Source organism: Carassius carassius, chromosome 18, assembly GCF_963082965.1.
Source record: "Carassius carassius chromosome 18, fCarCar2.1, whole genome shotgun sequence".
Lineage (NCBI taxonomy): Eukaryota > Metazoa > Chordata > Actinopteri > Cypriniformes > Cyprinidae > Carassius > Carassius carassius.
This window is the reverse complement of record NC_081772.1, coordinates 33,452,816-33,477,985: the sequence shown is the minus strand read 5'-3', so window position 1 is coordinate 33,477,985 and position 25,170 is coordinate 33,452,816. Positions and strand designations below refer to the sequence as shown.

The window sequence follows — 25,170 nt, the reverse complement described above, 5'->3', positions numbered from 1 at the left end:
GAGTGAATGGTGAGTTGTTCAATAATTTTCATGTTAATTCACTGATTACTTTTAGTTTATTTATTTCATGTCCCCTAATCACAAATTCAATAAGGAGTGGGATGAAGACCTTTTTACCTGGCATTTGCCATTTATACATATATTTATAAATATATGTGTGTGTGTGTGTGTGTGTATACGTATGTATATGTACACTATATTGGTAAAAGTTTTAGGACACCCGTCTGAATCATTGAATTCAGGTGTTCCAATCACTTCCATGGCCACATGTGTATAAAATCAAGAAGCTAGGCATGCAGACTGCTTCTACAAACATTTGTGACAGAATGGGTCGCTCTCAGGAGCTCATGGAATTCAAGAGTGGTACCGTGATATAGGAGTGGGGGCGATGTTACGATATTTGATCGTGAACGATTAAAATGACGATCTTCCTTTTCAGAGAGATCGTTACAATCTATCGGTTTTAGTTCTATGGCTCATACACTCAGTTGACAACTGCTCTGTCAACATCGCAAGTCAGCTGCCTTGCCTGCGCTCTCCGCTGTCTACAAAGGACAAACTGCAACTGTTGGGCATCATAAAATTGACATTAAATTTCCCCGTGTCCCCTGGCTGCTCTGCCTCAACTCCCTAACGCACAGCAGCGCTATTAGCTACTGTAAACGACTATCAATATTTGCAACACGTCCCTCCCTGTCTTTGTGTTTTTAAATATGCAGAAGCAAAGCACATTCTTTCATGGGAAAATGAATCAAAACATTTAGATACAAATGTTATAAGAACAAAATGAATCAGTTCTTTGTTGATTAAATGAATCATTAAGCTACATTGGTTTAAAAGAGAAAGTTAACCCTACTTTATTAATCCAATACAATCACTTGCAAAATAGTCGTGATGAATTGTGATAAGGTCGTGAATCGTGATCCTGCCTGAAAGAAATCGTGATATGATATTTTGTCCTTGTCTCCCACCCCTACCGTGATAGGTTGCCACCATTTCCAATAAGTCCATTCGTAAAATGAACATAAAATCACAGAGCGGGGTCAGAGAATGTTGAGGCGCACAGTGTGCAGAAGTCGCCAACTTTCTGCAGTATAGCTACAGACCTTCAAACGTCGTGTGGCCTTTGGATTTGCTGAAAAAAAGTGCATAGAGAGCTTCATGCTATGGGTTTCCATGGCCGAGCAGCTGCATCCAAGCCAAAATATATATATATATATATATGCGTGTGTGTGTGTATATATATATATATATACATACATACATACACACACGTATATATGTGTCACCACGATATTCAAATTTTCTGTGATATCTATATATCTGTGTGAGCATTTTGTGACCTTCATCAGATTAGCAAATGCTGTTATGCTATTTTTTATAACACTAGCTAAGCTTTACGTTTTACGCACCTAATCGCACTTACTCTTAACAGTAGTTCTGTTTATAATGATGACTTTAGTTGTCAAGGTAACAAGCCATTGCTCAATTTGTCTTTTATTGATATTTTTTGCTAAGTTACTGTGTCCCTTATCTTTCTGTTTTTGTATATTATAGAGAATCCAGATACAGCAGGACTGGAGGAATTGTGATAAAAGCAAGAAAGTGTTCATGATTATCAATGTAAACATTTTGTTAATATGTTCATTTGTTAAAATGTTAATATTGCACACATTTGATTCACCTTTGAGGTTTTTAAGCTGTGTGCTAACAAGTTTTAAAGGTTTTAATTCTTTACTATTGTTTTATCATCAAGAAGTAGGCTTATTTTGGAGGTTTGGTTTAAAAGTATCCAGGACTCTCACAGGACCTCTGTTTTGGGGAAAAATGTTTTAAAAAGAAATGAGTCCACTCAGTTGTTGTAGTTCAGTATTTGTTATTATTCTTCATGTGAAAAAGGCACTTACTTTTATGAGAAATGTTTGCTGTGCCTATTAAAATAAATTCTGTAAAAATTCAGAATCTTTTTCTTTGTTTGCATGACATATTTATGCATTCACACAATGGGAATATTGTTGTTGTTACAATAAACTGACATATTGCCGTTCTATTAGAATCATATTGGGCCAACTGAACAGGAAAACGCTTTAGCCTTATACAGTGCTTCAACAAGTACAACTGGTTTTACCCGTCTCAGTGCCCTTTGTTAAGCCCTCTTCAAATAACTGCAAAATTACAAGCTAAATACAAGACTTAGTTCTAGAATTTTCATTCAGAGATAGTTTGACAGCAATTACAACACCAACACAGAACATATGAGACCAAATTGAAAAAGCTGAAATGAACCTATGTATACACTGCAGAACAAATATTCCTCTGAAGAGTGTCTGACATGTATATCTTGGATCGTTAATTTTAATTACTATCAAAAATGCTTTTGGAAAGTATACCTCTTACATTAATGGGAGAAGTCTGTAGATATATTGGATAGTTTCTGTTATTTACTATAAAACAATGTATGTAAACTCCATACATTAATAGAAGAAGTCTGTAGATATATCGGATAGCTGCTTTAAATTAAAACACAGTTTATATAAAGTGAACTCTGAATTATTGGGAAAAGTATGTAGATATATTGGATAGTTGCTTTTAAGTATTATAAAACAAAGTTTATATAAGTGAACTCCATAAATAAATGGGAAAGGTATGTAAATGTATTGGATAATTGCTTTTAATTACTATAAACATTTTTTATATAAAGTGGACTCCATGAACTAATGGAAACAATATTTAGATATATTGGATAGTTGTTTTTAAGTATTATAAAACAATGTTTATATAAAGTAACCCTATACATTAATGGGAGAAGAATGTATATAAATTGGATAGTTGCGTTTAATTACTATAAAAGTCAGGTTTATTTAAAGTAAAGCTATACATTAATGGGAAAAGTACGTAAATAAATGCTTGTAATTACTATAAAAGTATGTTCATTCAAAGTAAACCCCATACATTAATAGGGAAAGTCTGTAAATGTATTGGATAGTTGCTTTTAATTACTATAAAACAATGTTTATACAACAGTTAACCTCATTCATTAATGAGAACAGTCTGTAGATATATTGGATAGTTGCTTTTAATTACTATAAAAGTATGTTTATTCAAAGTAAACCCCATACATTAATGGGAAAAGTTATGTAGATATATTGGATAAATGCTTGTAATTACTGTCAAATATTGTTTATATGAAGTAATGACTATAAAAAAAAATATGGCTTTGCAAGCTATTATAATGTGATCTTATTTTTTCTACAGTTCAAAAACTAAATTTAACAGGAATTTAATATTAATAGATTTGATAATCCCATAAAATAAAAACCTAAAGCTTTTAAAATATGGTATTTTAAGTAATGTTATGTAATTTTTTGTGTGTTTTACATCTAAAAATCTGTACTTTGACGGGGAATTATTGTGGATGTAATTGATTATGTTATGAATTTACCAAAGAATACTGTGTAAAAACAGAAGACTTTAATTGTATAATTTTAAGGTATTTCTGCAATAATTTCCAGTTTCTATGCAGATTTATTCATTTGTTTAACATTCTACAGACATTTTTTAATGAGATTTTCTTTTCATTCTTCAGCAGTGGAACTGTAAAAATACAGAAAATGTTTACAGGAAATATCTGCATTTAAAAAAACAGAATTATTCCGTAGAATAACGTAAGGTTTTTTACTGTAATTTGACGGTAAGTGTTTGGCAACTTTGCTGCCAGACTTTCTACCGTTTTTTTTACGATTGTTTTTTTACATGCATTTACCTTAAATTTAAGGTTTCACAGTAAAAAAACACATAGTTGTCTTAATTTTAAATATGCAAATTTTTTTGTCTTTTTACATAGAATTTCATGTAATTTCACATTCAAGCCAATTAAACAAAAGAATAATCCTGTAAAAAAAACTATAATTTCTCATTATATGAATTTAAAGATTATTACTTTTATTTTATGGTTAATGTTTTTAATAAAAGTTTTTTTCTGTATTTTAATTACATTTACACGTAATGTTAAAAAAGCAGAAAATATCTGTAAAATACAGTATATTTCTGTGAAAAAACTTTTCTTTTTTACAGTGTATGGTAGACAAGGTATTACAGTAAAAAATCTGTACCTGCACATACTGTAATCGTGCCGCCTTTACAATGTCAGAGTTTCTTTGAAATGGAACTCTGTACAGCTGCTTCATTCTGACATGGTTTCGTTTAAGGACTCAATCTATAGTTGCCAAACTTACACGGTTTATATTTCGAAATGCTCCCTGATCTGCAATTACTGCTGCCTGGATTTCACGCAGTCTGATTGCATTGTTTGCCACTACCATATCTACAATGGCAGACTCCTGTTCAATACTAAATATCTTTCCTCTGCCACCGGTGTGTGGCAATGTGTGGATTCTATAAAGTAAAAGCAAAAAGCATGTCAAAATTGACATTACTGTATGACAGTCACATAAATGGGATTGATAAAACATCTTCATTACTGTAGACAGTTTGTTCTGTTAACAGGGCAATACAATACAGTAAAGCTGAAATACACAGTGGTATACATTACAGTAACACTGTGAATTACCTGTTCTCATTCCGAAAAAGCCTGACAATAGATGCCACAGTGCTCCGACTCAGAATGGACTGGACCCTTTGCCCAGCCTCTCTAATGGACGAGCCATGATTATGAGATGGTCAGTGATTGTTGCCCGAATTTCATTTGAAACTTGAGCTGGATTTTGTCCTTTTGCTGCTGCTCCTCCAGCACACACTCCTCTTCCTCGGGCCCCTCTGCCATGGCCTCTTACTCTCCTTCCGTGCCTATGGCCTCTTTGATCCATGCTTGCAAATAGCAACACAGAGGTGGCATCTTTTATAGATGGATGATGCCTGATTGCTGATTGAAGAGTTGTGCAAATGAGTTTCACACAGGTGCATAGAGATTTATAATTAGGTAAGTACTTTCTATCAGCTGTGAAACAAATGAAAAAGTCTTAAAACATTTGCAAGAGAAGACTTCTGCTGTGCTAATAATGTGATGATGAAGATCAAGCATTTCATTTAGTGTGTGAGAAAAATACTGCACCATCATGCCAAGCTGGGTCCCTATAATGCGCAACACATCACATTTCTAGATGCACTTCATGATGCATTTGGACAGGATGGAGCAGAGCATCCCAGGTTTGTTGTTGCCAGAACTGGTTCACCAAACATGATCACTTTGAAGTTCTGTACTTGCCCCCTTACTCACCATTTCTAAATGTAAATCTAAATCCTATAGAGGAATTATTTTTCCACATTGAGATGGCGCATATATGACCGCCATCCACATGCCCGTATGCCTCTTCTGCAGGCAATGGAACAGGCCTTCGGAGACAGTGAGGTGAGGTCTATCCAGGGATGGATTCGACACACAAGGGGATATTTTCCCTGATGCTTAGTGAGAGAAGACATTGCTTGTGATGTTGATGAGATCCTGTGGCCAGACCCCAAAAGACGAGAGGATCCATAAGCCCACTTCTGCACAATTGTGTTTTTCTGTGTTTACAATAGTGTATTGTTTGTTTTGATTTAACTGAATTTACTGTACTGTAAAATATACTACTGTAGTGTAATGATTTTGAAATCAGTATTTCATTTTTTGGTTGTGAAAACATAGACTCTGTGGAACTGAGTAAAAACATTTTAAACAAAAGACTGCAGTGTTTACAGTTTTTTTTGATTGCTAAACTACAGTGAGCACAACTGGAGTCACATGTGCAAAACTCTAACTACAGTCTGCACAGCAGCAGTTCATGTGGACCAAACTCTAATTCGTTTTTCATTGCTTGAACACAGTTTTCAAAACTCTGCACACTTATCCCACGACTTTAACCACAACCTGCACAACACTGTGGATTTACAGCACTTTGTTCAAATGCTAACACACTGCTGTCAAAACTGTGAAGCACACATTCAAAACAGAAGAGATTTCAAACTGCTGATTGCAATTTCAGGATTAGCCCTGAAAATTATTTGTTCGAATTAAAGTATGTACTTGTTGTTGGAGCCATTCTGAGTAATGGAATGGGATGGCGCTGTTTCTGCCACAGGTCTATTTAACACTGGGGTTAATTAGTGCAGGTGTGGCGTACAGCGAGGCATATGGTTTTTGACCGTGAAACCCATGCGTGAGCCGTGAGACACGGCGAATTGTAGACTGAATTGTTTATGTTTTTTTGTTATTTTATTAAATGGATTGATATATCCTACTTTAAGTTCACATTTTTGAAAGTGTATAATTTATATTTTAGGCTACAAGGAAACAGCACGCCGGTAAACACGCGTGCAAAAACGACTTAAATGTGCGCCAACAATTAGTCAAAAACCACCTCTGTAAGAGAAAAAGACTGATCAAGTTTTAACGACACGATCCTGGAGCGGTGTGAGCACCTTGTCTTTGACGGCGATCGGCTGAGTGGAAACGCTGGCGCGTGCATTGGATATAGTAGGCCTATACTACGGGCGCAGCGGGTCTCACACTGGACAGTGAGGCAGCCACGCAGTGATGATGGGCGGAGGTCGGTGACGGATGAGCGGTGATCGGTAGCGGATGACGGATTAAAACGCTTTGAGCCTCACAGTGGATGGTGTGGCGGTCCGGGCACGGTCACGACGGATGTTGGTGAGCGTTTTCGCATTGGTCAGTGAGTATTGGACACATCACCAAGTGAAAGGGAAAGTTCTGTTGGACCTGCACGAGTAAATGAGGTATGAGCAGATAACACACACGTAAAAAGATACATGAACCAGAACTGCCTGCAGTTACTAAAGTGTAAACGGCAAGAGTGACAAGAACATGCATTGACATTTGATTTATTGAACTTGACATTTTCAAACGAGGACTTGAAATAAGAGACATTTGTGTTTAAAAAAAAAACGTTTCCATGATATTTTGAAATATTGCTGTTGTTTTTGGGTTGTTGATTTAAAAACGAGGTAAAATGGATGAAAATAGTCAAAGTACTGAGGTAACAAATGTGGTTTCAGCTGACTTACAAAAGGTTAATGAGGATGAAGCCTCTGTGAGGAAAAGATCTATAAAACTGACAGCCAAAGCACTGCTTTCTAAACTAAGTGACCTAGAGACGTTAAGAAAATCTAAATTAAGTAAAGCTGCCAACGTAAAACAAACTGTTCAGGGTTTAATATGTCAGTCTGGTTATAAAACTGAAATAAAAAGTAGCTTCAGCAAATATCAAGCCTTGATTAAAGAAGCAAAAGTTGCACATAACAAGCTGCTTGAGTTGCTACCTGCGGATGAAAAAGAAAAGCATGAAACCTGGTTCAAAGCAAAGCTTTGAAGTGTGAATGAATTTTGCCAGTGTGTAGAAAATCATTTCAAGAGTACAAATGGTACTACTGAAACTGTTTCCCTTGTGGATGATAAAAAGCCAACGGACAGTGTATCAAATGTTGAAACATCATCATGCACTAAAAGCCGCACCAGTGAAAGATCAAGTCGATCAAGCAAAGTTGCATTGGAAGTTGCACATGCACAAGCAAAAGCCAAGAAAGCTGCACTCATAGCACGTGCAGCAGCATTAAAAAAGAAGCATGAATTGGAAGAGGAGGCGGAGTCAATACGTAAAAAACTGGAACAAGTGGAAATGGATGCTGAGATTGAAGCCTCAGATGCAGAGTTGACAGTACTGCAAACATTTTCAGATCAGGATGGTATGGAATCTTACTTTGAGAAGCAAAAATTGAAAGAAAAATCTGACATTTCGGATGTAAAGTTTGAGAAATCTACCAGATTGATGAGTAGTAAAAATTTACCTGTTGCAGTTGCAAGATCCACTGCTAATGTTGCACATGCAGTTGATGACAATTCTACACAACAGATTTTGCAAAGGCAAAATTAAATATCCGAGCTGCTCTTACAACAACACAAAGCAAGCCAACTGCCGCCAAGACAAATACCTGTTTTTGAAGGTGATCCACTGAAGTTCGAAATGTTCATGCAAGCCTTTAAGCATTGTGTGGAGGAGAAAGCTGCATCTAAAGGTGATTGCATGTATTTTTTAGAAAGGTACACCAGGGGGCGCCCTCACGACCTTGTGCAAAGCTGTTTACACATGAGTGCGGAGAGAGGCTTTGAAACAGCTAAAGCTCTCCTACGTGAACACTTCGGTAATGAAACCAAGATTACAGCAGCATATATGGAAAAGGTTCTCAACTGGCCTGTGGTGAAGCCTGAAAGTGTTTTGTTACTACAGGATTATGCATTATTTTTACGCGGATGCTATAATGCAATGTCAGATTTGGAGGACATGAAAGAGCTGGACTTGCCGGCTAACCTCAAAATTATTGTTTCAAAACTTCCTTTTAAATTGAGGGAAAAATTTAGAAGTTCTGCATGTGATATTCGGGAGCGACACCTCTGCAGACCTAACTTTAAAGACGTTGTACAATTTGTGGAATATCAAGTCAAAATCTTGTCTGATCCTATTTTTGGTGATATTCAAACTACTGAAAGAGAAAAGCAGGTTAGAAGGGATGTGTATACAGCCAAGTCTAAGTTGAAGCGAGATAACTTTGCTACAAACGTCTGTGCTGTTAGCAAAGTGCAACACAAGGACACACAAGAAGGTAAACCAAGAGACCACAACATCAGCATCAATTGTTTATTCTGTTTACAAGATCACAGTATGGATGAGTGTCAACGATTTGCAAAGAACAAACATCGTGAAAAGATCAACTTCTTAAAGGAAAAAGGGGTATGTTTTGGGTGTCTCAACATTGGGCATTTAAGCAAAAATTGCGATAAGCGTAAAACCTGTAAAAAATGCAAACAGAGCCATCCAACAGCTTTACACGTTTACGTCAAACAAGAAGACAAATCGATGAACATCAGCGGCAACATCTATGAACCTAAACCAGCTGTAAACCATACACTTGTGTCAGCTCAGACATTTGGGAGCCAGACCGGGGCCGGTAGTAGTGGAATGCTCTCCATCCTCCCAGTCCAGGTAAAAGCACAAAAGGGCAACAAGGTCATTCAGACTTATGCTTTTCTGGACAATGGCTCAACATCCACATTCTGCTCTGAAGCTCTTATGCGTAGACTTAATCTCACTGGGACAAATTCAAAAATATGTTTGTTAACGATGAGCCCAAAAACATCAGTGTCAACCTACATTGTAAATGGACTTGAAGTAGCAAGCCTTAATGGAACAAGGTACTACAGTCTTCCAGATGTTTACACACAGAGAACGATGCCAGTTGATACAGCAAACATCATAAAACAAGAGGACATTACTCCGTGGCCTTACCTTGGTCACATAGAAATCCCTGAAATTGATGTTAACGTGGAGTTATTAATAGGTATTAATGCTTCAAAGTTGCTAGAACCATGGGACATTGTGAATAGCCAAGGTGAGGGTCCCTTTGCTGTTAAAACCCTATTAGGGTGGGTGATCAATGGCTTAGGAAAGGATTCCAAAGACAACATGAATGAAATTGGTTATCCTACTGTTACTGTAAACCGATTATCTGTAGAATCAATTCAGCTGCTATTGGAGAAGCAGTACCAAAGTGACTTCAATGAAAAAATCACAGACGACAAAGAAGAAATGTCAAGGCAAGAGGCAAGATTTATTGAAATAATGGACAAATCTGTAAAGTTAAAGGACGGACATTACAGTTTAAAGTTGCCATTCAAAGCCAAAGAGGTTACTCTGCCAAACAATCGTTGTATTGCTCAACAGCGCCTCATTGGACTAAAAAGGAAAATGGAAAGAAATGAGAAGTTCCATCAAGAATACACAAGCTTTCTTGAAAATGTCATCAGTAGTGGCTATGCAGAAATAGTACCACAGGAGGAATTGCGTTGTGGAGAAGATAACCTGTTCTATATTCCTCATCATGGAGTATATCACTCACGAAAGGGCAAGTTGCGAGTTGTTTTCGATTGTGGAGCTAAGTTTAAAGGAACTTCTCTGAATTAACAACTTCTGCAGGGTCCGAACCTCACAAGTTCCTTAATAGGAGTCTTTCTACGATTCAGGCAAGAACCAGTTGCTTTTATGTCTGATGTGAAATCTATGTTCTATCAAGTTATAGTGGCTGAGGAAGACAAAGACTTTCTACGGTTCCTGTGGTAGCCTAATGGAGATCTGTGCAAGCAAGTAGAAGAATACAGAATGACTGTACATCTCTTTGGAGCTGTGTCGTCGCCTAGTTGTGCATGTTATGCTTTAAGGAAGACTGCAGACGACAATCGGAAGAGTTATTCAGATGAAGTAATTGACACAGTACATAGAAATTTCTATGTGGACGATTGTCTGAACAGCTCACCGTCTGTGCAGAAATCAGTAAAGATCATCCATGACCTGGCTGACCTTTGCCAGAAAGGAGGGTTTCATCTTACACAATGGATAAGTAACAGTCGCAAAGTCCTTGAAACAATTCCTGAGAAAGAACATTCTAAAACTGTGAGTGAACTCAATTTGGACATAGACCAACTTCCAGTTGAAAGAGCATTGGGGCTACATTGGTGTCTGGAAAATGACAAGTTTAACTTCCATGTGAACTGCGAAGAACGGATGCAAACACGACGAGGGATTCTATCGGTCACTAGTTCAGTGTACGATCCCTTAGGGTATGTTGTGCCAGTCCTTCTTCCAGCTAAGCACATATTACAAGAATTGTGCGGAAGGAATTATGGCTGGGATGAAGAAATTCCACAAACATTAAAACAGCAATGGATAAAGTGGTTAACTGACCTGAAAGAGATCTCAGAGTTCAGAGTGAGTAGGTGCTTGAAACCACACGACTTTGGAACACCAGTCCATGCCCAGTTACATCACTTTGCTGATGCCAGCGAAAGGGGATATGGCACGGTAACTTACCTGAGGTTACAGAACAAAGCAGGTCAAGTTCATGTTTCATTTCTTCTTGGAAAGTCCAGAGTGGCACCTCTTAAACCTGTAACCATTCCTCGTTTGGAACTCACTGCTGCTGTTTTGGCTGTTCGGGTGGACAAGATGGTAAAATCAGAGTTACAGCTTTCTTTGACAGAATCCTGTTTCTGGACTGATAGTAGTACAGTCTTGAAATACATCATCAATGAAAACAAAAGATTTAGAACATTTGTGGCCAACAGAATAGCCATCATTAGGGAAGATTCAGACCCAGCACAGTGGCGGTATGTTCACACAAAAAAAAATCCTGCAGATGACGCATCTAGAGGACTGACAGTCCATAAGCTTCTGAACAGCAAAACGTGGCTATCAGGTCCAGAATTCCTGTGGAGAGCAAGAGAAACATGGTTACAGTATGAAGTAGAGCCCACATTGAAGGAGGATGATCCAGAGGTCAAAATGGAGATCTCTACAAACACAATAACCATTCAAGAGGATAATGCGACCAGCCAACTCATTACCTATTTCTCTGACTGGAAAAGGTTGAAGGTCGCAGTTGCATGGTTACTCGAGGTAAAAAAGACTCTATTGGAGTTGAGTCAAAGAAGGAAGCAACTTGTGAGAGATGGAATGCCTAATCTTGATGTTAACAAGAAAATATTGGAAGTCAGAAAGTCATTGAAACGTGAACGTGTATCAACTGAGGATCTATTAGCAGCAGTAAAAACTATCCTTCAGTTCTGTCATAGAGAAAGATTTGACACCAAGATTTGTGCACTAACTACAGGAAAACCTGTAAAAGGGTGTAGCCCTATCTACAAGCTTAATCCTGTTCTTGAGGATGGACTGGTAAGAGTTGGTGGAAGATTGTCCAGGATTGCAATGCCCGAAGAGAGCAAACATCCAGTCATCCTGTGTAAAGATCAGCACATCTCCATGTTAATTCTTAAAAATATTCATGAACAGACAAGGCACGGTGGGAGAAATTATATCCTTTCCAAATTGAAAATTCTGGGTCACTCATGTCAATGCAGCAGCAAGGAAAATCTTGTCAAATTGTGCTTTCTGCAGACGTCACCAAGGAAAATTGTGCAATCAAAAAATGGCTGATCTGCCCAAAGAAAGGATTACTCCAGACTTACCTCCATTTACTAACGTGGGAGTGGACTATTTTGGGCCCATTGAGGTAAAACAAGGACGTTCTTATGTGAAACGCTATGGGGTTATCTTTACATGTATGCTTAGCAGGGCTATTCATTTAGAAGTGGCACACTCCTTAGACACAGACTCCTGTATCAGTGCTATTCGTCGATTCATATGCAGAAGAGGACCTGTAGCACACTTTCGCTCTGACAATGGCACAAATTTCACAGGTGCAGAAAAGGAACTAAAAAGAGCAATTGCAGAATTAAACCACAAATCAATTGAGAAAGCTCGAATTCATGATAACATCAAGTGGACGTTCAACCCATCTGCAGCTTCCCATCATAGCGGTGCTTGGGAAAGCATGATCAGACTGGTCAGGAAGGTCTTGGTATCTGTGTTACATCTACAGACTTTAACCGATGAAACCTTAGTTACAGTCTTATGCGAAGCTGAAGCAATCTTAAATGATAGACCACTTACGAGAGTTTCTGAGGATCCTAACGATTTAGAGCCACTAACACCTAATCATCTTCTTACTTTGAAAAGGAAGCCAGTTTTGCCTCCAGGTCTGTTTGATGAAAAGGACCAATACGTAAGACGAAGATGGAAACAGGCTCAGTATCTTTCAGATTTATTCTGGAAGAGGTGGACAAAAGAGTATCTTGTTGCTCTACAGAAAAGACAAAAGTGGAACAAAACAAAACGTAATCTTACAGCAGGAGATATTGTTTTTATTGCAGATACTACAGCACCCCGAAATTCTTGGATAATTGGAAGGATTATTAAATGCTTTCCAGACAAATCAGGCCTAGTTAGATCTGTGCAAATCAAAACCAAAACAAATGTAATTGAAAGACCAGTTACAAAACTAGGACTATTGGTAGAGCAGTCAATATAAAAGTAAACGCATACACCAAAGGAGGGGTTTATTTGTTTGATTATTATTTTTGTTACAAAATGTTTTTTGTTGTATGAATGTCTCCATACATGAATGTTTATAATTGTTATGTCCTGAAGTGCCATGAACAATTAGGGGCCGGTTGTGTTGGAGCCATTCTGAGTAATGGAATGGGATGGCGCTGTTTCTGCCACAGGTCTATTTAACACTGGGGTTAATTAGTGCAGGTGTGGCGTACAGCGAGGCATATGGTTTTTGACTGTGAAACCCATGCGTGAGCCGTGAGACACGGTGAATTGTAGACTGAATTGTTTGATGCTAGTGTTTTTCCTCTCTGTGTGTTCCGAGTGACGGTGTGTGTTATCTCAGCGAGGGTTGTGTGTGTTCCGAGTGACGGTGTGTGTTATCTCAGTGAGGGTTGTGTGTGGTGTTTCTCCTCTCGGTGTGTTCCGAGTGACGGTGTGTGTTATCTCAGCGAGGGTTGTGTGTGGTGTTTCTCCTCTCGGTGTGTTCCGAGTGACGGTGTGTGTTATCTCAGTGAGGGTTGTGTGTGGTGTTTCTCCTCTCGGTGTGTTCCGAGTGACGGTGTGTGTTATCTCAGCGAGGGTTGTGTGTGGTGTTTCTCCTCTCGGTGTGTTCCGAGTGACGGTGTGTGTTATCTCAGCGAGGGTCGTGTGTGGTGTTTTTCCTCTCGGTGTGTTCCGAGTGACGGTGGGTGTTATCTCAGCGAGGGTCGTGTGTGGTGTTTCTCCTCTCGGTGTGTGTTATCTCAGCGAGGGTCGTGTTTGGTGTTTCTCCTCTCGGTGTGTTCCGAGTGACGGTGTGTGTTATCTCAGTGAGGGTCGTGTGTGGTGTTTCTCCTCTCGGTGTGTTCCGAGTGACGGTGTGTGTTATTTCGGTGAGGGTTGTGTGTGGTTTTTCTCCTCTCGGTGTGTTCCGATTGAGTGTGTGTGTTATCTCAGTGAGGGGTGTGTGTGGTGTTTCTCCTCTCGGTGTGTTCTGAGTGACAGTGTGTGTTATCTCAGTGAGGGTCGTGTGTGGTGTTTCTCCTCTCTGTGTGTTCCGAGTGACGGTGTGTGTTATCTCAGTGAGGGTTGTGTGTGGTGTTTCTCCTCTCGGTGTGTTCCGAGTGTCGGTGTGTGTTATCTCAGCGAGGGTTGTGTGTGGTGTTTCTCCTCTCGGTGTGTTCCGAGTGACGGTGTGTGTTATCTCAGTGAGGGTTGTGTGTGGTGTTTCTCCTCTCGGTGTGTTCCGAGTGACGGTGTGTGTTATCTCAGCGAGGGTTGTGTGTGGTGTTTCTCCTCTCGGTGTGTTCCGAGTGACGGTGTGTGTTATCTCAGCGAGGGTCGTGTGTGGTGTTTTTCCTCTCGGTGTGTTCCGAGTGACGGTGGGTGTTATCTCAGCGAGGGTCGTGTGTGGTGTTTCTCCTCTCGGTGTGTGTTATCTCAGCGAGGGTCGTGTTTGGTGTTTCTCCTCTCGGTGTGTTCCGAGTGACGGTGTGTGTTATCTCAGTGAGGGTCGTGTGTGGTGTTTCTCCTCTCGGTGTGTTCCGAGTGACGGTGTGTGTTATTTCGGTGAGGGTTGTGTGTGGTTTTTCTCCTCTCGGTGTGTTTCCGATTGAGTGTGTGTGTTATCTCAGTGAGGGGTGTGTGTGGTGTTTCTCCTCTCGGTGTGTTCTGAGTGACAGTGTGTGTTATCTCAGTGAGGGTTGTGTGTGGTGTTTCTCCTCTCGGTGTGTTCCGAGTGACGGTGTGTGTTATCTCAGTAAGGGGTTTTGTGTGTTGTTTCACCTCTCGGTGTGTTCCGAGTGACGGTGTGTGTTATCTCAGCGAGGGTTGTGTGTGGTGTTTCTCCTCTCGGTGTGTTCCGGGTGACGGTGTGTGTTATATCAGTGAGGGTTGTATTTGGTGTTTCTCCTCTCGGTGTGTTCCGAGTGACGGTGTGTGTTATCTCAGTGAGGGTTGTGTGTGGTGTTTCTCCTCTCGGTGTGTTCCGAGTGACGGTGTGTGTTATCTCAGCGAGGGTTGTGTGTGGTGTTTCTCCTCTCGGTGTGTTCCGAGTGACGGTGTGTGTTATCTCAGTGAGGGTCGTGTGTGGTGTTTCTCCTCTCGGTGTGTTCCGAGTGACGGTGTGTGTTATCTCAGTGAGGGTCGTGTGGGGTGTTTCTCCTCTCGGTGTGTTCCGAGTGACGGTGTGTGTTATCTCAGTGAGGGTCGTGTGTGGTGTTTCTCCTCTCGGTGTGTTCCGAGTGACGGTGTGTGTTATCTCAGCGAGGGTTGTGTGTGGTGTTTCTCCTCTCGGTGTGTTCCGAGTGACGGTGTGTGTTATCTCAGCGAGGGTCGTGTGTGGTGTTTTTCCTCTCGGTGTGTTCCGAGTGACGGTGGGTGTTATCTCAGCGAGGGTCGTGTGTGGTGTTTCTCCTCTCGGTGTGTGTTATCTCAGCGAGGGTCGTGTTTGGTGTTTCTCCTCTCGGTGTGTTCCGAGTGACGGTGTGTGTTATCTCAGTGAGGGTCGTGTGTGGTGTTTCTCCTCTCGGTGTGTTCCGAGTGACGGTGTGTGTTATTTCGGTGAGGGTTGTGTGTGGTTTTTCTCCTCTCGGTGTGTTCCGATTGAGTGTGTGTGTTATCTCAGTGAGGTGTGTGTGGTGTTTCTCCTCTCGGTGTGTTCTGAGTGACAGTGTGTGTTATCTCAGTGAGGGTCGTGTGTGGTGTTTCTCCTCTCTGTGTGTTCCGAGTGACGGTGTGTGTTATCTCAGTGAGGGTTGTGTGTGGTGTTTCTCCTCTCGGTGTGTTCCGAGTGTCGGTGTGTGTTATCTCAGTGAGGGGTGTGTGTGGTGTTTTTCCTCTTGGTGTGTTCCGAGTGACGGTGTGTGTTATCTCAGCGAGGGTCGTGTGTGGTGTTTTTCCTCTCGGTGTGTTCCGAGTGACGGTGTGTGTTATCTCAGCGAGGGTCGTGTGTGGTGTTTCTCCTCTCGGTGTGTTCCGAGTGACGGTGTGTGTTATCTCAGTGAGGGGTGTGTTCCGAGTGACGGTGTGTGTTATCTCAGTGAGGGGTGTGTGTGGTGTTTCTCCTCTCGGTGTGTTCTGAGTGACGGTGTGTGTTATTTCAGCGAGGGTTGTGTGTGGTGTTTCTCCTCTCGGTGTGTTCTGAGTGACGGTGTGTGTTATCTCAGCGAGGGTTGTGTGTGGTGTTTGTCCTCTCGGTGTGTTCCGAGTGACGGTGTGTGTTATCTCAGCGAGGGTCGTGTGTGGTGTTTTTCCTCTCGGTGTGTTCCGAGTGACGGTGTGTGTTATCTCAGTGAGGGGTGTGTGTGGTGTTTCTCCTCTCGGTGTGTTCTGAGTGACGGTGTGTGTTATCTCAGCGAGGGTTGTGTGTGGTGTTTGTCCTCTCGGTGTGTTCCGAGTGACGGTGTGTGTTATCTCGGCGAGGGTTGTGTGTGGTGTTTCTCCTCTCGGTGTGTTCTGAGTGACGGTGTGTGTTATCTCAGCGAGGGTTGTGTGTGGTGTTTCTCCTCTCGGTGTGTTCTGAGTGACGGTGTGTGTTATCTCAGCGAGGGTCGTGTTTGGTGTTTCTCCCCTCGGTGTGTTCTGAGTGACGGTGTGTGTTATCTCCTCTCGGTGTGTTCCGAGTGACGGTGTGTGTTATCTCGGTGAGGGTCGTGTGTGGTGTTTCTCCTCTCGGTGTGTTCTGAGTGATGGTGTGTGTTATCTCAGCGAGGGTCGTGTTTGGTGTTTCTCCCCTCGGTGTGTTCTGAGTGACGGTGTGTGTTATCTCCTCTCGGTGTGTTCCGAGTGACGGTGTGTGTTATCTCAGTGAGGGTTGTGTGTGGTGTTTCTCCTCTCGGTGTGTTCCGATTGAGTGTGTGTGTGTTATCTCAGTGAGGGGTGTGTGTGGTGTTGCTCCTCTCGGTGTGTTCTGATTGAGTGTGTGTGTTATCTCAGTGAGAGGTGTGTGTGGTGTTTCTCCTCTCGGTGTGTTTCGAGGGACGGTGTGTGTTATCTCAGTGAGGGTCGTGTGTGGTGTTTCTCCTCTCGGTGTGTTCCGAGTGACGGTGTGTGTTATCTCAGTGAGGGTTGTGTGTGGTGTTTCTCCTCTCTGTGTTTTCCGAGTGACGGTGTGTGTGTTATCTCAGCGAGGGTTGTGTGTGGTGTTTCTCCTCTCGGTGTGTTCCGAGTGACGGTGTGTGTTATCTCAGTGAGGGTTGTGTGTGGTGTTTCTCCTCTCGGTGTGTTCCGAGTGACGGTGTGTGTTATCTCAGTGAGGGTTGTGTGTGGTGTTTCTCCTCTCGGTGTGTTCTGATTGAGTGTGTGTGTTATCTCAGTGAGGGGTGTGTGTGGTGTTTCTCCTCTCGGTGTGTTCTGAGTGACGGTGTGTGTTATCTCAGTGAGGGTCATGTGTGGTGTTTCTCCTCTTGGTGTGTTCTGAGTGACGGTGTGTGTTATCTCAGTGAGGGTCGTGTGGGGTGTTTCTCCTCTCGGTGTGTTTCGAGTGACGGTGTGTGTTATCTCAGTGAGGATCGTGTGTGGTGTTTCTCCTCTCGGTGTGTTCCGAGTGACGGTGTGTGTTATCTCAGTGAGGATCGTGTGTGGTGTTTCTCCTCTCGGTGTGTTCCGAGTGACGGTGTGTGTTATCTCAGTGAGGGTCGTGTGTGGTGTTTCTCCTCTCGGTGTGTTCGGAGTGACGGTGTTTGTTATCTCAGCGAGGGTCGTGTGTGGTGTTTCTCCCCTCGGTGTGTTCTGAGTGACGGTGTGTGTTATCTCCTCTCGGTGTGTTCCGAGTGACGGTGTGTGTTATCTCGGTGAGGGTCGTGTGTGGTGTTTCTCCTCTCGGTGTGTTCCGAGTGACGGTGTGTGTTATCTCAGTGAGGGTCGTGTGTGGTGTTTCTCCTCTCGGTGTGTTCCGAGTGACGGTGTGTGTTATCTCAGTGAGGGTCGTGTGTGGTGTTTCTCCTCTCGGTGTGTTCCGAGTGACGGTGTGTGTTATTTCGGTGAGGGTTGTGTGTGGTTTTTCTCCTCTCGGTGTGTTCCGATTGAGTGTGTGTGTTATCTCAGTGAGGGGTGTGTGTGGTGTTTCTCCTCTCGGTGTGTTCTGAGTGACAGTGTGTGTTATCTCAGTGAGGGTCGTGTGTGGTGTTTCTCCTCTCTGTGTGTTCCGAGTGACGGTGTGTGTTATCTCAGTGAGGGTTGTGTGTGGTGTTTCTCCTCTCGGTGTGTTCCGAGTGTCGGTGTGTGTTATCTCAGTGAGGGGTGTGTGTGGTGTTTTTCCTCTCGGTGTGTTCCGAGTGACGGTGTGTGTTATCTCAGCGAGGGTCGTGTGTGGTGTTTTCCTCTCGGTGTGTTCCGATTGACGGTGTGTGTTATCTCAGCGAGGGTCGTGTGTGGTGTTTCTCCTCTCGGTGTGTTCCGAGTGACGGTGTGTGTTATCTCAGTGAGGGGTGTGTTCCGAGTGACGGTGTGTGTTATCTCAGTGAGGGGTGTGTGTGGTGTTTCTCCTCTCGGTGTGTTCTGAGTGACGGTGTGTGTTACCTCAGCGAGGGTTGTGTGTGGTGTTTGTCCTCTCGGTGTGTTCCGAGTGACGGTGTGTGTTATCTCGGCGAGGGTTGTGTGTGGTGTTTCTCCTCTCGGTGTGTTCTGAGTGACGGTGTGTGTTATCTCAGCGAGGGTTGTGTGTGGTGTTTCTCCTCTCGGTGTGTTCTGAGTGACGGTGTGTGTTATCTCAGCGAGGGGTGTGTGTGGTGTTTCTCCTCTCGGTGTGTTCTGAGTGACGGTGTGTGTTATCTCAGCGAGGGTTGTGTGTGGTGTTTCTCCTCTCGGTGTGTTCTGAGTGACGGTGTGTGTTATCTCAGCGAGGGGTGTGTGTGGTGTTTCTCCTCTCGGTGTGTTCTGAGTGACGGTGTGTGTTATCTCAGCGAGGGTTGTGTGTGGTGTTTCTCCTCTCGGTGTGTTCCGAGTGACGGTGGGTGTTATCTCAGCGAGGTTCGTGTGTGGTGTTTCTCCTCTCGGTGTGTTCCGAGTGATGGTGTGTGTTATCTCAGTGAGGGTTGTGTGTGGTGTTTCTCCTCTCGGTGTGTTCTGAGTGACGGTGTGTGTTATCTCAGTGAGGGTTGTGTGTAGTGTTTGTTCAAAAAACTGTAATATAAAGTAGAACAGTGTGTTGCTGCTGATCTGAAAGTGTATTCATATGATTCAAGTGGGTATCATTTTATCATCAGTGACATTTTGACAAAGGATTGTTAGGTTTTGATAGCAGAGTTTCAATTTGACAGATGTGAATGGTTTATTTCCCAGTGTTGTGTCTTATTTGCTTGTGTGTAGAGTTTTGACACAATGAGCCAAATTTAGCAAAACGTGTCTAAGCAATAGTCAGAAACTGTAAGAGCTTAACGTTATTTACACTGGCCAACCTTTGGGGTCTTTGCTATAACTAGCTACTGAGGCATATGATATTGAAACATACAGTATTATATGCCACAGTCACATCGCCCTGCAGCCCAGGACTGGTCACCCACTGAAGATAAGCTGGTCAGGAGCTGGACGGGAGACTCCTGGGTCTCTAGGTGTTACTGAGACTCATTCTGTCTTTGTGGGTCCTAACGCCCCAGAGACACGATACTGAAGCCTAATCCTTCAGAAGAGACGTTAAACCGGTCCTGACTCTCTGTGGTCACTAAATAGCCCATGGCTCTTCTCATAAAGGCAAGGCAAGTTTATTCATTTGGCCTGTCAACTGAGTCAGTTCACCTCTCCTCAATAAAGAGTAAAGAGCCAATCCACTCAACTGGCTCATTCTCTCTGTACTGTACACACACACATAATCACAATAATGAGTGTGTGTGTGTGTGTGTGTGTGTGTGTGTGTGTGTGTGTGTGTGTGTGTGTGTGTGTGATTATATACTGTTTGTGTGTGTGTGTGTGTGTGTGTGTGTTTGATTATATACTGTGTGTGTGTGTATGTGTGTGTATGTGTGTGTGCGTGTGTGTGTGTGTGTGTGTGTGTGTGATTATATACTGTGTGTGTGTCTGTGTGTGTGTGTGATTATATACTCTCTCTGTGTGTGTGTGTGTGTGTGTGTGTGTGTTTATATACTGTGTGTGTGTGTGTGTGTGTGTGTGTGTGTGTGTGAGAGAGAGAGAGAGAGAGAGAGAGAGAGAGAGAGTGTGTGTGTGTATGTGTGTGACAGAGATGCTAGGGGTAAAAATTATTTATTTGTACAAACACTGAGTTTTGATTTCTAAGTGAAGAAATTATGTGTGAGTGTTTTCACACATGATCACTGGCTGTAGCTCTAAATCTCTAAATGATGTAAATGACAGTGTTTCTCAAATGAAACAAGAGAGCTGTTATTTTCTGATGTGTGTAATGTGGAGAACTGTGCTTATGGTCTTGTGAAAAGTTTGCTTTACAATAGCAAAGTGAGTTTAAAGCATGCGATGTGCTTGTAGTTTTGCAGACTTGGTCTAAAGATTAAGTGAATTAGGTGTAGGAATGCGCCTTAATCACCACTTAAAAAAAACTATTATAGCATTATAAATTTAATTTGAAAAGGACCTTTTTTCCACAGTCATCAAAAACCTACTCTGTGGAAATTTGTGGTTTGAATTCCTTCTCACAAAACACAGCGATGACAAAAGGAGCAACTAGGCGAAAATAATGGCACTGTGCGCATGCAGCCAGCGAGTCCGCGCATGCGCAGTGCGCTCTCACTGCGGAGAGGGGGTCAGTGACAACGCAGCGCTGCTGAGCGACCGGACAAACATGAGCTCCGCCGAATCTCGCACAGAATGACGCTCTCCTCCTGAATCCCGTCAGCGCACAGATGGACGACGAGCGCAAGCAGCACAAGTTCATCTCGTTCCTGTTTTATCAGGCGGTGCGAGACCTGAAACCCGTGTGGATGCTCGAGGACATGCGCACCATGGAGACGTTTTACTGGGAGGAGGACGCCAAGCAGAGGACGTACAGCCCGTCCGAGGCGCTGCTCTACGCGATCGTGCACGACCACCGGGCGTACGCGCAGTTCCTGCTCAGCCAGTATGCGCACGAGGCGCTGGCCATGCCCGGGGAACGCTTCTGCTGCTGCCCGTCCTCCGCGCCGCACCTGGCCATGGCCGTGCGCTACGACCGGCGGGACATCCTGGGCCACATTCTGCAGGTGGCGCATCGGCAGCCGGGCCTGCGCTCCTACATGAACCGCGGAGGATGCTTCCACCTGGAGGACGGCAAGACCCCGCTGCACTTGGCCTGCGAGCTGCTGCGCGCGGACGCCGTCATCCTGCTGCTAGGCAACGGCGCGTCCCCGCAGGCCGTGGACCACAACGACATGACGCCGCTCGACGTCATTCTCCAGCAGCTATGGGACTCCAAGGTGAATGTGGGGGCCAAGAAGTCCTGCTTGGAGAACCTGCTGATGTTCATGCCGGAGATGCGCTTCAAAATGAAGAGCTCCCTGCGCAAGGAGCCCGAGCGCTGGTCCCAGGTGCTCGGGGAGGACAAGCTGAACTACCTCATCGGGCGAGACCCCGCGCCGCTCTTCCTCATCGCCATGCAGAGGATCCTGGCGCAGCTGCCGCCCGAGCAGTTCCCCAAGAGCCTGGACCAGCTGCCCATCCCGGCCTCCCTCAAACCCCTGCCCAAACCCCCCAGACAGCGCAGCCACCTCAAAGTGGCCTAGACCGGCTCCGCTAGTGCGAGTGTGTGTGTGTGTGTGTGTGTGTGTGAGAGAGAGAGAGAGAGTGTGAGTGTGTGTAGGTGTGTAGGTGTGTGTGTGAGAGAGAGAGTGTGAGTGTGTGTGTGTGAGAGAGAGAGAGAGAGAGAGTGTGTGAGTGTGTGTGTGTGTGTAGGTGTGTGTGTGGCATGAAGTGTGCAGTGGACGAACAAAATCATTGTGTTGATGAGCTCACATGAGCATTATTGTCTCCCTGTTTGTTGTCTTACTCTCATTTTAAGTGCATCATGTATATGAATTCAAATTGATCATCTTGATTTTAAAACTTTTCTACCTGAGATATGCAAACTCTTCTATATGAGTTGAAATGAGATGTATTTCTGAAAGCTGTGTGGCTGTATATGGACCTCAAGTGCTGATCTGAGAGCAGTGGAATGGACTCATTAAAGCGGTCAGTGTTTGTCCTGGTCAGGATCTGACCTGTTCCTGTGAGAAGAAGAGGAACTGTGCTGCGGTCATCCAAAACAAAGAAAAGCATGGGAGTTTGTTTGTCTTTTCAAACCCCTAAATAATAAAAACATCATTATTAATATCTTCAGAATATGATTATCAAATTTTTTTTTTTTTTTTTTGCATTTGTTTGTTTATGGGACAATATCTAAGGCTAGTGCACCTTTCTCTAGGATTCAAAATGTCTTCAGCACTATACAGTATATAACAGTAAGAAATGACACGTTAAAGTCTCCAATACACGTTTATTTTAGTATTATTTTGGCATCTATAATGGTATATGTCATCTGGTTTGGATTGTAAAAAAATAGTTTCCAGCATCCCCTAAAGCACAAGCCATGTGGAGGATAATGAACATTTGGTGATGTGATCAGATGACTGACATCATAATCATGATAAATCTTAAATAATGTTAAAAAAAACCCTGTTTTGACTGTCCACGCTGCCATGTAAAAGTCCTGTAATGCATTCAGAAACAGCACAGCTGATTATGTTGGTTGTAATTTAAGTAAGTGTGTGTCCGTGTGTGTTAACCGAGAAATGACTGATTTTTGAGAACAGACAGATGTTCTGTGAAATAGCATGTTTGTTTCAATAACAGACTATCAGATAAGATCAAAGGGCACATTACAAAAAGTCATTATGTATCATCCATCGTATGGTGAACTTTTTGTGTCAGTTTTCTGTAGTTTTTGAGAGTCTTTTTCTGTGATCATCACTGGTACATGCGTGGGTCAGAATGTGACCCTGTTTGTCTGTCTTAAACACGGGATGATGATAACGGTGGACTCCGGCCGGTGAAGTACGGTGTTTCACTCACCACCGAGCAGCGGAGGAATGAGCCAGAGATGTGTGGAGAGATACAGCACACTGTCCTCACACGGACTGAAGGAGAAGCAGCTCATCAGGTCCTCTCCTCTCTCATCACTTCACCTCAGAGTCTAACGCTCTGTCCTTAACCGCACGGCCCCATGACTTTGACCCAAGCGTTTTATCTGCAGATAGCTCTATTTATTTGCATTTTAGGGTTAAAGGAAACGTACAGAAACTAAACAGGTAATTTATTTTTATGAATATGTTATCTGCATTTTCTCTTTTGATTTATTTAGGACACATCCTGGGGGTTTTGAAATGGTATTAGATGTGGATTTTATGTTTTGTCTACACATCGCAATATGTCACAGAAATCTGAGATGAAAAAAAAGTCCCACATTGGGACAATCTACCCTATTTATTTCTTATTTTATTTTTTCAGGCTGTAAATGACAAAACTTTTGCAAAAATGGTCTTCTCATCTTTGGTGTCAACCATCCACATGTTTTATATGATTTAAGGTTATTTTAAATGCTTATACATTGTAGTGTATTATTCTAAGATGCAGTATAGAAAATGTTTTGGTTAAGAATGAACTAAATTAAATTACTGAGAGGGTCCATAAAAACCAAAACTTGTCATGTTCTTGCTCTGTACCCAGATTTATAACAGTACACTTAAGTGTTATTAAAATTAAAACAGCTTGATTCAAACAGATTAATAAACACGTGTTAATGTCCGTTTGTCATCAGTCTGACCACTAGAGGACTTTCCTCTGACCAGACTCAGGTGCTCATGTAAACACATCCAGATGCTGTTTCAGCTGTTAGTCATTCTTTTAATAAACAGTGTAGGAATCACAGTCCACTATTTTAAATTATCATATATAATGTAGTCTACTGTAGTAATATCATGCACTGCCCACATTCAGTTCGCATAATGCATATACTGACCCCTTAACATCCAAAATACCAGATTTTGTGCCTCTGCATTTGCATTATGGCATATTTGTAAAGTTTAACATACATTTTGTTTATCTCTGGGTGTGAATGAACAAAGATGGTTTACGTTCCACAGCAGCTGCTTCAAATGATTCTGTCAAAAGAGTGAAAATAAACACTTGTGGCACATTCCTGACTTGATTCAAGACAATGATAAAACGATAAAACGATTAAATGTCACACGCACAGTCAGCCCGCTCTGTTTGTTTTTATTTCACAGCTGTTGAGTGAGGAATCGTGTCGATCCAGATTTACTACATTCTGTTTTTGTTCTGCTGTCAAAGAACCTGGAGAAAATAAAATCCCAATCCTGGACCCAGTCCAAAGACTGCTGTTTTTATTACTCTGCTGTAAGTTCATGTGAATATCAGTCAGGAAATACAGACAAACCGTGTCCACAAAGACTGGTCAAATAAATCTTTAGACGTCAGACACAGCATCGTGGGTCAAGGGCTGAGGTTCAGACATACTGATGTTTTCAAGAAGAACAATGTTACCAGCTTCAGCCTCGTCATGTTTCTGATGAATGCATGTCTTTATCAAATGATTCGGTTTCTCTGGGAAAGTGTTTCAGGTTATGAGCAGATGTTTAATAAGGTTTGTAGATTATAACTCGGTTCAGCATCACTTGTGCTAAGGCTTCCTACAGTAGTAACATGAATGCATATGATATGAATCTCTCACTTAAGTCATGAATAAACTGACTCGAGAAGAAGGAGAAAGACGACCTGAGATGCATTTTGATGGATTCTTCTTCTTCTGAAATGGTAAAAAGCAGGCTGACACTACAATCATCTGCAGAAGTCAGAAAGCAAACCTTGCCTCTGTGTTCAGAGATGAGGTCTGATAGAAAAGAGGAGACCACCACAGTGGTACTCTTTTTTAATTCTGAGTCTCTTTCTTTGATATATCTTGATAAATTGTTGAAGAGACAAGTTAGGAGGACAGTTCTACAAGCTGTTTAATGTGATTTTATTAGTTGTGGATCTGAGCTGGCTCAGGTTTCAGGGTGAAAATGAATCGTTTCTTCATCACCACTGGTTTTCGTGTGCTAGCAGATATTCACTTCAACAGACAATATATTGTATTAAAATAACATTCTGTTTGTATTCATGTCAGATTCACACAAAGATACCTTCATTTTCCTTTTATTTTCACTGTTTCTTTTACTTTACGTCTTCATTTGGTTGGTTTGTCATTTTTCCGATCTTATTGTCACCATTTGTTTCTTTGGTCATGTCTTTTCTT

At 42.4% G+C, this 25,170-nt stretch overlaps 1 protein-coding gene across 1 annotated transcript; it reads left to right on the top strand.

Moving 5' to 3' along the window:
* Positions 1-20,493: 20,493 nt before the first annotated feature.
* On the top strand, positions 20,494-21,630 carry zgc:112001 (uncharacterized protein LOC550384 homolog). The gene has a single exon (XM_059498033.1). It carries the CDS (start codon positions 20,750-20,752, stop codon positions 21,602-21,604), a length of 855 nt encoding a protein of 284 aa, XP_059354016.1. The 5' UTR covers positions 20,494-20,749; the 3' UTR covers positions 21,605-21,630.
* Positions 21,631-25,170: the final 3,540 nt, after the last annotated feature.

What these genes read in the sequence shown, in the direction of transcription:
- zgc:112001 (XM_059498033.1), top strand. Translation starts at nt 20,750, where the DNA reads ATGGACGACGAGCGCAAGCAGCACAAGTTCATCTCGTTCCTGTTTTAT.